The sequence below is a fragment of the Nycticebus coucang genome, chromosome 18 (genome assembly GCF_027406575.1).
Source record: "Nycticebus coucang isolate mNycCou1 chromosome 18, mNycCou1.pri, whole genome shotgun sequence".
NCBI lineage: Eukaryota > Metazoa > Chordata > Mammalia > Primates > Lorisidae > Nycticebus > Nycticebus coucang.
In genome coordinates this window covers 51624859-51637013 of record NC_069797.1, presented here as the reverse complement: position 1 = coordinate 51637013, position 12155 = coordinate 51624859, and the positions used below count along the sequence as shown (strand labels likewise).

Here is a 12155-nt window from a genome sequence, read left to right as displayed (position 1 = left end):
GACTGGCAGCCACTGCTTCTGTCTAGGCCCTGGCTAAATTTGGCCCTGAGAGGGAGGATGGGGTGGGCCAGCAGGTCTTCTGGTTCTCTCAGGGGTTAGGGTCCCCTTGGCTCAGCTCGTAGATCTGGATGTTAAGGGACGCAGAAGGGGGTTTCCAGGTCCCAGAATGACTAACCCCTCATCCTCCTCCCTTCCAGCCTCTCAGACACTTAGCATGAGTTTTTTTTCCTAGTTCTCTTGAAACACACATACCAGTAAACTGCCCACTGTAACCCTTACCGGGGGGGCCTCAATTGAGTGTGGAAAGGTTGTCATGGGGGTGGCTCCCCCATCAATCCATCTTGCTGCTGATGAAAGTGTCCAGTGCCAGCAGGCCTGCCCTCCCTACTGTGTGCCCTGTCCTTTCCTGGAGCCAGCACAGGAGTCCCCTTCTCTGAGTCTCATAGGAGCACCAAGGACTTAAAGAGGAAGGGACTGAAGCAGGTCTGTGAGTTTGGGACTTGTGGGGTTTGCACAGGTCTCCTGGTGAGTCTGAGAGACACCACGGCCCAGCAGACCACCCTACACCCGCTTGTGGGTCGTGTCTTTGTACACACTTTGGACCATGCAACCTTCCTTCACCTTCCTGAGCACATTGGTGAGAGGGGTGCACAGGGCACAGGGAGGGCTGGGGTGGCCTTTGGGGTTCCAGGGATGACTCTGATCCCCTATCTCTTCTACCAGCTGTCCCCCCAACCGTCCGCATTACCTATCGTGCTCACCTCCAGGGACACCCAGACCTGCCCCGGTGGCTCTGCTACACTCAGCGCAGCCCCCACCACCCTGGCTTCCTCTATGGCACGGCCACTCCAGAAGATCGTGGGCTTCAGGTCATCGAGGTGCCACCAGGGACCCTCAAAAACTCATGGAGGTGGGGTGGGTCAGGGTGGCCTTCCAGGAGCAGCCCTGATGGTGGGAATTGGGTGTTCCTTTGCTGTCATTTACATACAATTCACATACCTCTAAGCTGGTGTAGCATCTCAGTCCTCTCTTGCCAGGCCCCAGCTGTGCCAGGTTTCTCCCCTGGTCCCAGCTCTTAGCTCTTCTCCCCATTCCCCTAGGTCACCGCCTATAATCGGGACAGCTTTGACACCACTCGGCAGAGATTGGTGCTGGTGATTGAGGACCCAGAAGGTACTTCAGGCCCTACCCTTTACCCAGCAGTGCCAGTGCTGAGGGATTCTAAACTGGGATTCTAGCCTCTGGAGTTGGGAACAGCCTATGAGGCCTTATGCAAGTCAGCGAGGCTGTGGGTGGTGGGAAGGCCCATCGGGCCTACGGGGTGATGTACAGGGCCTTAGGGGGCAGGAAGGGCTGTGGAGGGTGTGGGGAAGAGCTTGGGGCAGGCTTAGGAAGGATCTGGGGCAAAGGTGGGAGCTGGGTGATGTCTGAGGTGCCTCCCTGGCCTTCTTAGGCCCCCTGCTGCCACACCAAGCCGAGTTCCTGGTGCGCAGCCATGATGTGGAGGAGGTGCTGCCCTCAACGCCTGCCAGCCACTTCCTCACAGCCCTGGGGGGGCTCTGGGAGTCAGGGGAGCTCCAGCTGCTCAACATCACTTCTGCCTTAGACCGTGGGGGCCGTGTTCCCCTTCCCATTGAAGGCCGCAAGGAAGGGTAGGTGTGCAACCCAGGAGGGCTTTCTGCGAGAGGAGGCAGCTTGCTTTTCATCTGGGTGGTAGTAGTAGAATAGGAGTCTCCCTAATTTCCATGTGGGGCTTCACCACATCCACTTCTACCTCCCAACTTCACGCTGCTGTCCACACCCCGATCTCCTGTCTTTGCTATGCCCAAACTCTTGTTACCCTGAACTTGATACTTCCTGTGCCCTATGAGGGCGTAGAAGATTGGCCCACCCCCAATTTTTTGGGAGCTAATGTCCCCTAGAAGAGTGGGGTGCCCTGTGCACTTTCACCATGACCCCGGATCTTAGGGGCTATGCCATCTCTTTTGCCAGACCCTCGCTGTCCTCCCCTCTCCCGCCTCCAGGTCATAGCCTGCAATCAGGACAGTGTCAATGATGTCTGGTAGAGGGGTTCCTGGTGTCCCCTGCTCTGTTGACAAGGCGTCTCTCCCAGGGTGTACATCAAGGTGGGCTCGGCCTCACCCTTCTCTACTTGCCTGAAGATGGTGGCATCCCCCGACAGCCATGCCCGTTGCATCCAGGGCCAGCCCCCACTTCTGTCCTGCTATGACACCTTGGCACCCTACTTCCTCGTTGACTGGTGCAACGTGTCCCTGGTAAGAAGGGACCCTGGTTCTGGGGAGGGAGGACCCCCATCACAGTCCCACCTCCCTCTGCACTGCTTCCCTCTCCAGTCTCAGATTTGTCTAATCCCTGCTTGTCCCATGGTCTGTCTTGGCTTTCCTGAGTCTCTGGTTTGGTCTTTCATATACTCCATGAAGTTCTACCTTCTCCCACGAGAGGGCGACAAAGTCTGTGCTCCACCATTGGGGTCGCCCACTCCCAGTGTCTCAGATCTGTCCAGCCTAACATCTAAAAGTCAATCACGTCCCTCGGGGCAGTTCCCAGCCCTTTCCCCACCAGTGGTCTCTGTGTGACAACTCTGCTTCTTTCTAAGGTGCCTCTTGGCAAACTCACCTGCTACAAGGATCTGAGAGTGCTCTATTATAGCTCAAAGATGCTCACTACAGCTTTTGACATATTGAGCTGAGGTCCACAGGGTCCCACTGCCTGTGAATTGCTGACAGAGCAGGAGCTTTATTCAGGGTTGACAGCCAGGGACCGGTAGTTGAAAATATTCTTAAGCATTTGCTAGGCACTGTCCAATCAACATATTTTACCCTCACAACCACTCCAGGAGGCAGATGCTACTATTATTGACTTCACAGGTGAGACAGCTAAGGCATTTAGAGGTAAGTCATCCCAGCTAAGCACTTGTCTGAATTAGGATTCAAGCCCAGGCAGTCAGACTCTAGAGCTGTGCACTAACCTCTGCTGGACTTTGCTCTCTAGCCTCCCAATCCAGTCCTTGTCCAGCTAAGTCACACAAGCTGAGCAACTCAGGCAGGAGGAGCCCTGTGGTTACATGAGATAACAGGATATCCCTGGAACTCCTTTACCACCCCCTGGGGACTTCTGTATCCAGCCAGCCACTCCTTGGCCAGCTTTGGTCTCTTTGTGCAGGTGGATAAGTCAGTGCCAGAGCCTGCAGATGAGGTCCCAACCCCAGGTGACGGGATCCTGGAGCATGACCCGTTCTTCTGCCCACCCACTGAGGCCCCAGCCCGTGACTTCCTGGCGGATGCTTTGGTCACCCTCCTGGTGCCCCTGCTGGTGGCCCTGCTGCTCACCTTACTGCTGGCCCACATCATGTGCTGCCGGCGGGAGGGACGGTGCGTATTTGGACAAAGGGTGGGGGAGGTGCCAGCTGATGCTCAGACCCAGGAGATCCCGGTTACTTACACTGCATGGGGACCCAGATCCCTCAAGGAGTGATGTTCTCAGGCAGAAAGGAGTGGGGGGGCCCCTTCCTAGTTAGGTCAGGACTCAGAACCCACTTGTCCTGGCACTAGAAGGAGATTGTGGATAACCTCACAGCTGAGCCCTGGGGCACCCTGAGTAAAGCCCAGAGCTGGGCTAACCCTCCCTTTACTCTTCCACAGGCTGAAGAGAGACCTGGCCACTTCTGAGTGAGTAAGGGAGCTGGGGACTGGGTGGGAGTTGCCTAGATGACTAGATTAGGCCCACCAATCTCCATAGGCAGCACAGACAAAGCAGATTACTCTGGGAATATGAGCTACCCTTGACCGCTGAGCCTCAGCCCTGGGCTGGTTAGTTGCTGGGCCTGGCCTACCCTGACCTTGCTTTCTTGTTTGTTGGTCCCCATAGAAAAGATTTTTGTATCAGAGGGGAAGGGGACTTGATGCCGCCCCTGTAGGAAAGTTTGAGAATTAACTTAAGAAGCTCCAATGTGTGTACACACACACATACACTCACCCCACTGAGTCAGACACCTGAGGTCCAGGCCAGGCTCTGCCACACAAATTACTCCATCATTCTCTCTGGCCTCAGATCCTCCATCTGCAGGGTGATGTGGTTGGACTAGCTGTGTCTATGGCTGCTTCCAATTCTACCAGCCCTTCCCAGATTCATCTCACTCTCATTTTGCCCAAGGATTCCCCTACCTATGGCCTTACCCCTCCCTTGCACCCCATTCCCCTTCTTCTCCGACTTCCCTGAACCCCAGATTCCAGAAGGCAGGTGTGAAATAAGTTAGGCTCCTTTTATTTCCACTGCACTGAGCCTATGGCGGGCCTGGCGCCCCTGACCTCTTGCCTGGCCTGCCTTGTTAATTGCAGCGGCATTTGGCCACTCCACGAGCCCTCTTGAAAAGCCGCTTGTGCCCCTGTTTGGAGCCCAATAGCAACCTGCGCTGTCCAGAGCGGCGCTGTCCAGAGCGGCGGTACCCAGCACGGCGCTGCCCAATGCGGCGCCGCCCAGCCCTCCGCCGCTGCTGCCTTCTCTTGACCTTGAGCTTGGACTTGGAGCCCTTCTTGCCCAGGCGGAAGGAGCCTGAGGCCCCCTTGCCAGTCACCTGCTGGAGCATTCCCTTGTCCACCAGCCCCTTGAGTGCACGCTTGAAGTGATAGGTGCTGTGCGACACATTGTAGCCCATAGTGGCAACCGTCTTCTTCAGGGTGGCCAGGGACACACGGTTGCGTGCTCCCTTGTCTGTCACAATCTTCAGGATCACCTTGGAAATGGTGGGCTTCTTGTTGGATTTGGAAGAAGTGAGGCTTTTAGTCTCATTCTTGCTAGAGACCCCTGACATGGTGGCCTCCCGGCCTCCACCCACAGAAGTGTTTGAGGCCAAGGGTACAGACGCAGGCAGCTGTGAAGCGTCTTTCTGCATCTCTCCCTGCGGTAGGTGAAGGGAGTTGGATGTGAGGACCTCCAGGATGGCAGCTGGAAATCCCCTGCACTGCTCCTCAGTGTGTGGGTGAGGTGCGTCCCTGTTCCTGGTTCCCTCAGAGGTTTCCTCGTAGAGCTCTGGCCTATGCCTTCCCCTGGGTGGCCAGAGGGAGGACCAAGGAGGTTCACCCACGATGGCCTCAGCAGACTTGTACTGTAGGTGCAGGGGATGGTAAGGTTATCTCTGCAGTGACATCAGAGGGACATTGTGAGGCCATCAGAATCTTGCAGGGGTCACAGTGGCCCCATTGTTTCCTCCTGGGAGGGGTGGACAGGAGATGCCAGAGGGTGTGGGGTGTGATTTGCGAGGTATCCTAGGAAGGAGAGCTGTGGCTGTGTGGGTCAGATGGGTGACCCACACAGCGTGTTCATGCTCATACATGCACGTGCTCTAGCCAATTTCAGGGTATTCTGGGCTCACAGTTTTAAACCCACCATTTTGACCCCACCATGTCTACCCATTGGGTTTTTGGTTGAGGAATACCAACATTTTATACATCAGAAGTATAGCAACATTTATGGATTTTTGTACAGTATATGTTTTCTAGAGTGAACAGAGATGTAATTCCTTGATCTATATTAAAATTGATTTAATTCCTCGAGCATCTTTCTGTACAAAGCAGTTAAAAGCAGTTACTTTGCTTTTATTTTCTATTTTCATTTTAATTTTATAGAGTGCCTCCCCATTGGGATCAGAGATTTTTTGTATAAATTTCACAAGTTGATTCCTCACTTTTTTTTGGGGGGGATGGCCCAAATTTAATCAGTTATATCTATTGCTGTGGTGATTATTCTCTTGTGACCAATAGTTCTTCCCAGCACTGTGTCAATTCTATGGCTCAGATATTATCAAGAAAATCCACTTCCTCCGTCAATAATTTTACCATTTGTGATGTTTGCCTTAGTTGGTTTGGATTTTGTGTTGATTTATTTCTACAAAATCCTATTTTTTTCTTTTTTATTTATTTTTTTGAGACAGTCTTACTTTGTCGCCCTTGCTAGAGTGATCTGGTGTCACAGCTCACAGCAACCTCAAACTCTTGGGATTAGGCGATTCTCTTGACTCAGCCTCCCAAGTAGCTGGGACTACAGCCACAATGCCTGGCTATTTTTTTGTTGCTGTTGCCATTGTTGTTTAGCTGCCCTGGGCCGGACTTGAACCCGCCAGCCTCAGTGCATGTGGCTGGTGCTGTAACCACTGTGCTACGGGCACTGAGCCCCAAATCCTATTTTTTCACTTGTTCAATCTCCACCATTTTTAACATTTATCTGCAAGTTGTGATTCTGCTGCCTGGTTTTCACCTGGATCACATTTTACTGGTCACAGACGCCTCCAGGCCTGGATGACCTTCTGCTGTGGGTCTATGTGCCAGCTTCAGTGTTGGTCTGGCCACTTGGTGGTGGTAGACTGGGTGTGAGTGAGACCTGGGCCACGCGTGTGCGTGCGCATGTGAGGGAAGGCCTGTGTATTCATCAGTCTGCTTAAGTGTTGACGTGGAAGGACTGTAGGGAAGGTACTGAAGGGCCTGGCTTCGGCTCTTGCTCTAGAAAGACATCCCCAGAACACTTTTCCACCTGTGCATTGCCAGAGTAATGAGACACCAGACATATGGGGCTGGGGGGATGAGGAGGGGTTGTAGTAAGACCCTTCCCCACTGGGGCATCACCTGCCCGGCTGTCTCCATCAGTGTCTATGTACCAGTTTCTCTATTTCCCCTCAGTCTTCCCTTGCCTGGGAATGGAAAATTGTGTTTTGGACAACCTAGCTTGCCAAATTCCAGACTCAAGAGCTCATTGTGACCCTCCCCTGCTCTAGACAATGACTCCACCTCTTCCCACTGGCCAGACAGGACTAGATCCCACCCACTCCAAGGAGGAGTGTGGCCTATTCAGTGTGAAGCTGGGAAGTCTTTTCTGTAATCAGACCGGTCGGTCTCTAAGTGGAGTCTGTATCCACTGACTGAGACCTGGACATGAGTGGGGACCACTTCTGTCCCCCATCTAATCAATAACTGAGTGGCCAAGTGGGGCCCATTCAGTCCTACTTGGGGCCCCAGCCCCTCTAAGAAAACCCAATTTTGTTGTTTATAATGAAAAGTTCCAGCTCTGTCTGACTTGGCAGCCAGGTAGTCTGGGAAAATGTCACCAGGCTGGGCCAACTAATATGGTTCAAGTATAAGGGGCTTGGAAACATCTTCCACTAGAGGCCAAGTTCACCATCGGGCTTGCTGTAGTAAAATAACACTGAAGATGATAATAGCAACTGAAGGCTACCTATAATAATAACTACCACTTGCTACAAGCTTGATCAGAAGACATTCTAAATGATTTTCCTGGCTCAGCGCCTATAGCTCAGTGGCTGGGGCACCAGCCACACAGACTGAGGCTGGAGGGTTCGAATCCAGCCTGGGCCTGCCAAACAATAACGACAACTACAACCAAAAAATAGCCAGGCATTGTGGCAGGTGCCTGTAGTCCCAGGAGGGGACTTGGGAGGCTGAGGCAAGAGCATCACTTAATCCCAAGAATCGGAGGTTGCTGTGAGCTGTGACGCCATGCCACTTTACCCAGGGTGACATAGTGAGACTCTGTCTCAAAAAAAAAAAAAAAGCCTTTCCTATATTAAATCATTTAATTCATACAATAGTTGCATTGCAGTTGAGGAAACTGAAGCACAGAGAGGTTAAGTAATTTTCCCAAGGTCACACAGCTGGAAAGCAGTGAAATCTACATTCAAACTCAAAGCAAGTCTTTATGTTTAACTACTGTGCTACTCTGCCTGTCAGAATGAACTAAAGCTTGCCCCTGGACAGAAGAAAGGAAATCACTGGGAACGGGAAAAGAAAAAAAGGCAGCCGTCTGGGGAGGAACTGGAGCTAGCACTCAGAAAAGACTTTCAAGTGGCTGTGATCCCTTAGTGCTGCTGGGATTTCCAGCCCCTTGGAAAATCTCAGGGTAGAGCTCAGTGTCTGGCAGAGGAGCGCTGGTCTGAAACAAGCCTAGGGAGACAAGACTGTGAGAGCTGGTTAGTGCTGGGAGTGTGCTGGGGTGGGGCTAGGAAGGGGTCAAGGTACAAAGAGAGTGGCGGAAAGGCCTGAAGAGCCGAAGATGAGATGTTCAAGGCCTGGTAGGATGTGGGGTGGTATCCTGAAAGGGGAGACAGACAGCTTGGGCAAACCTTGGTGGTGAGGAAAAGTAGAAGCAAGGGAGATTTGCCAGTTCAACAAAGAGAATGGAGAGGAGGGAGAAGGGTTAGATGCTCTGTAGTTGGAGAAAGTATTGAGGGAGGGAGCTGAGTGCAAGAAGAGACCCAGAGGGTCTCCAGGATATAAAAACAGAATGCAGAATAAAGCCTGGGAAGCAACTGGATTCTGGAAAAATATATCCCCTGTGGATATGTATTCATGTCTTGGTATCTCAAGAGCACTTACCAAAGGCTGGCCACTGTTCTAAGCATTGAGCCACATTTTTTCATTTCATCTTCACAGCGATACTAGGAGGTAAGTATTATTATCCCCATTGTGCAGCTGAGGAAATGGAGGCACAGAGTAGTTAAATAACTTGTTGAGGACACACAGCTTTGAATCCAGGCTGTTTGCACTCAGAGCCCATACCTCAATCCCTGGGCACTAAATGGGCACCACAGGACTTCCTGTTTGTTCTCTGTGCCCTCATCATGTGTTTGACTGATAGGGAGGGCTGTGGATAACTCTTAAGCAGTACGAGGCTGGATCCTGGGGCCATCGTTCCTAGAACTGATGACCCCCTGGCCCTGTGCCTCCAGCATCCAGATGGTTCACCACTGCACCATCCATGGGAATACAGAGGAGCTGCGACAGATGGCAGGCAACCGTGAGGTGCCCCGGCCACGCTCCACCCTGCCCATGTTCAACGCGCGCACAGGCGAGCGGCTGCCGCCCCGTGTGGACAGCGCCCAGGTGCCCCTCATCCTGGACCAGCACTGAGGGCCTGGCCAGGTGGGTTCAGTGGGCACTTTCAGCATTCTTTCTGGAAACAAAGTGCCCTCCATCACAAGGCGGGACAAAAGGTGGGGCGCGGGGGATGTTGGGCATCTCTGAGGCAGACATGGGGGTGCCCAGAAGTGCCAGGGCTATGCCCTCAATGCCAAGCACTTGGGGTTAGACGGTCAGGGTGGCGGAAAACAGGAGGACCAGAGTCTGGCCCTTTCAGCCCTCCACTGTCCCTCCCCCAGCTGTTCTAGGTCCAGTCCTGGCCTCATTCTCCCTTTTCTGTCCACTCAGAGAGCAGCCACAACCCATGGCCAGCTACATCCCACCTGCTGGTTCCGGCTTCTGTCCCAGTTGGCCCCCAGGCTCTGAACAAGCAGAGAGATGGGTGGGGCGGGGTGAGGGTGTTTAGTGTCAAGACAGACAGAATAAATACCTGCTGCTCTGCCCATCTGTTGCTGCCAGTGTCTTCCTCTCAGCAGCCTCTCCCCACCCCAGTCCTCACTGCCTCTGTTTCCCTTTCTGCTTTCTGGGAGTCTCCAGAGTCATCAGCCCTCAACCTTTTGGCATCTTGCTATTTTGTCAAATCCTCTGGAAGAAGGAGGGAAGGACCTGCTATATGTGGCCCTTACATAAACTTGACTGCAAGGGATTACTAGATCATTATCCCTATTTTACAGACAAGGAAACCAGGCCTACGGGGAGTGAGTGACTTACCCAAGGTCACAAAGCAAGCAAGTAGCAGAGATGGATTGAAACTTGCCTTGTCTGGAGAATTTAGGGGTTCTGAAAGCGGGAGGTCCAGGCTCTTACCTGGAGATTTAGATGAAGTCTGTCAAGATCCCATGGAGAGAAAGTCTCACTGTACATTATGTTGAGAGAGAAGTCAGCCCATTTTTTTTTTTTTTTTTTTTTGAGACAGTGTCTCACTCTGTTGCCCCAGCTAGAGGGCTATAGTGTCATAGCTCACAGGAACCTCAAACTCCTGCCTCAAGGAGTTGCCTTGTACCTGGAACTATGGGCACCTGCCACCGTGCCCAGCTAGTTTTTCTCTTTTTAGTAGAAACCAGGTCTCACTCTTGCTCAGGCTGGTCTCAAACTCCTGAGCTCAAGCAATCCGCTGGCCTCAGCCTACCAAAGTGCTATGATTACAGGTCTGAGCCACCTGGCGGACGGAGAAGCCAATCTAGACTTGGAGGATGGAGTGTGGGACCCTGAATACACTGGGCTCAAGGGCTCCCCTCCTGGTAGGTAGAGGATACTGCACAGCCTAAAACTCTGGTTGAGCAGTGTCACTACCAACCACTACCATAGAGTGCTGCTGGCTGCCATCCTGGCCAGATCCAGTCTCGCATTTTCCATTCCTAGTGTGAGAACAGGCTGCAGACTGAGCCTGAGAGGGCACCCAGGGAAAGGAGGGAAGGCAGAGGAGGAAGGACACATGGTCAGGCCCCCACCTGACCCTACTGTGGCTGGCAGCTTCAAGAGAATCCAAAAAGGGGGCACCTGGGCCTCATCAACCCTCTTCTTCTGCAGGGAACCCCAGCCCATACATCCACACAACTCCCTTCTTAGGGAGGTTTTTGTCTCTGTCTCAGAGATGGCATCCCTGTGTCCCTGCAGCCCCCGGCCTCAGCTGCCCTCTCGGCGTTCCTCGTCCTCTGGGAGGGTTGTTCTGCTGGGGCTCCCTTGTTCCCTCTTTTCTTCCTGCACTAGAGTGCAGGATTCGGCTTCCCCAGGAGGCGCAGTGCCTATGCACAGTAGATGGTCAAGAATAATGTCCTAAAGGAATGCAGGAAGGGACGTGCAAGGCCAGTGCTAAAGCTTCTTCTGTTATTTCTGGTCCACCCCTCCCTGCCCACTTCCACTGGTTGGTTCATCAAACCATCAGACATTGATTCAGACAGAACACAGCAAATGTCCTTAATAAACATTTGAGTGGCTGCTGTTTAGATGCATACTCTGTAGCCAAATGGGTTGACACAAGGTGCTTCTGACATCTCATTTGCCATTTCCTCCTTTTTCCTGATGGAAACCAGGAGTTGCACAGAAGCGGCTCGGACTGGAGAGCAGGCCAGCTGTCTGGGGACTCCTCCTTGGTCCTTGCCCCCTCAGGCCTCCTGTTTGCTCTTCCTGTGCTGGCCAAGGACAGGAGAAGAGAGGCCAGCGTCTCTCCTCTCTTTGTGTCCCAGCTCTGCCTTGGGGTCTTGGCAGTGTCTTCCTCCCTGCTCAGCTCCAAGGAGCACACGGGAGCCTGGCTGCCGGCCTGAGAGGAAGTGGCCCAGACAAGTAGCAGGGAGGATGGCGTGCCTCCAGAGGACACCGAGCCATGCCTGGGCACACACACACGCACGCCCAGCAGCACTGACACAGACACATGAGGGCCCCCTGCTCACTGAGCAAGATTCCACCCAGTTGTCACACCCACCCCCCACAGCCCAGGACAAAGAGCAGCAGCCGTCCTCACCTCCATTCCCACCCTGAGACAGAGCACACTCTGTTCCACAAGTCTCACCAATGGCACTGCCCGCAAGACCCCACCTTTATCCTAAACAGTCCCCACGTGTGACCTGACTCCAGACATTCCCTTAGTAGGCTGGGGACACAGGGCACCCCTAGAGCTTGCCTCAGCCCCCAGATAAACACTTTCTCAGAGCAGGACTGGAATCATGAGCCTGCCACGCAATAGCTGGCTCAGCCAGCAGACAGTTAGTTTACTCATAAGACGATAATCCTTAACCGCCTTGGGGCTGTTGAGTTTGTGGGAACTGGGCCCTCTGGCAGCTCCCGAGAATGAGACGTTACTACACTCAGACCCTTGGATGATCCCCTGAAGGCCAGAGGTCGATAGGGTCTCCTTGCCCCCTACAGTCCAAACTAAACAGGCTCCATTTCCATCTGTGCCTTGTGAAAAGTTCACTCTATCCCTGTAAATTTGGGGAGGAGGCCAAATTTGCACGGTCCTTGGCATGGTCCAGTGCCTGATGCTGCACTGTTTAGGCTGTCAGCCACCAGCCACATATGGCCACTGAGCACTTGAAACATCATGAGTCCAAGGTGGGATGTGCTTCAGTGCCATGATGAAATGATTTTATTTTGGGATACATTGGGTTAAATAAAAGACATTATTAACATTAATTTAACCTATTATTTTTATTTTTATTTCTATGTATTTATTTATTTATTTTTAATTTGTTTTTGAGAGTGTCACTATGT

At 52.8% G+C, this 12155-nt stretch overlaps 2 protein-coding genes across 3 annotated transcripts; one reads left to right on the top strand and one right to left on the bottom strand.

Moving 5' to 3' along the window:
• Positions 1-501: 501 nt before the first annotated feature.
• Positions 502-12155, top strand: SGCA (sarcoglycan alpha). 2 transcript variants are annotated; one of them, XM_053569353.1, is made up of 9 exons: positions 502-637; positions 768-878; positions 1101-1173; positions 1454-1652; positions 2114-2276; positions 3184-3392; positions 3663-3689; positions 8756-8948; positions 9185-12155. In XM_053569353.1, exons 1-8 carry the CDS (start codon positions 605-607, stop codon positions 8934-8936), a joined length of 996 nt encoding a protein of 331 aa, XP_053425328.1. In that variant the 5' UTR covers positions 502-604; the 3' UTR covers positions 8937-8948; positions 9185-12155. The 2 variants fall into 2 exon arrangements, with proteins under 2 accessions (XP_053425328.1, XP_053425327.1); XM_053569352.1 differs by having other exon boundaries at positions 503-637; positions 9234-12155.
• On the bottom strand, positions 3743-5297 carry LOC128570344 (spermatid-specific linker histone H1-like protein). The gene has a single exon (XM_053569354.1). It carries the CDS (start codon positions 4910-4912, stop codon positions 4349-4351), a length of 564 nt encoding a protein of 187 aa, XP_053425329.1. The 5' UTR covers positions 4913-5297; the 3' UTR covers positions 3743-4348.

What these genes read in the sequence shown, in the direction of transcription:
- SGCA (XM_053569353.1), top strand. Translation starts at nt 605, where the DNA reads ATGCAACCTTCCTTCACCTTCCTGAGCACATTG. An exon ending in TCACCTTCCTGAGCACATTG is followed by an intron (nt 638 to 767) that starts GTGAGAGGGGTG and finishes GCTCACCTCCAG; the next exon opens with GGACACCCAGACCTGCCCCG. An exon ending in ATTGAAGGCCGCAAGGAAGG is followed by an intron (nt 1,653 to 2,113) that starts GTAGGTGTGCAA and finishes CGTCTCTCCCAG; the next exon opens with GGTGTACATCAAGGTGGGCT.
- LOC128570344 (XM_053569354.1), bottom strand. Translation starts at nt 4,912, where the DNA reads ATGCAGAAAGACGCTTCACAGCTGCCTGCGTCTGTACCCTTGGCCTCA.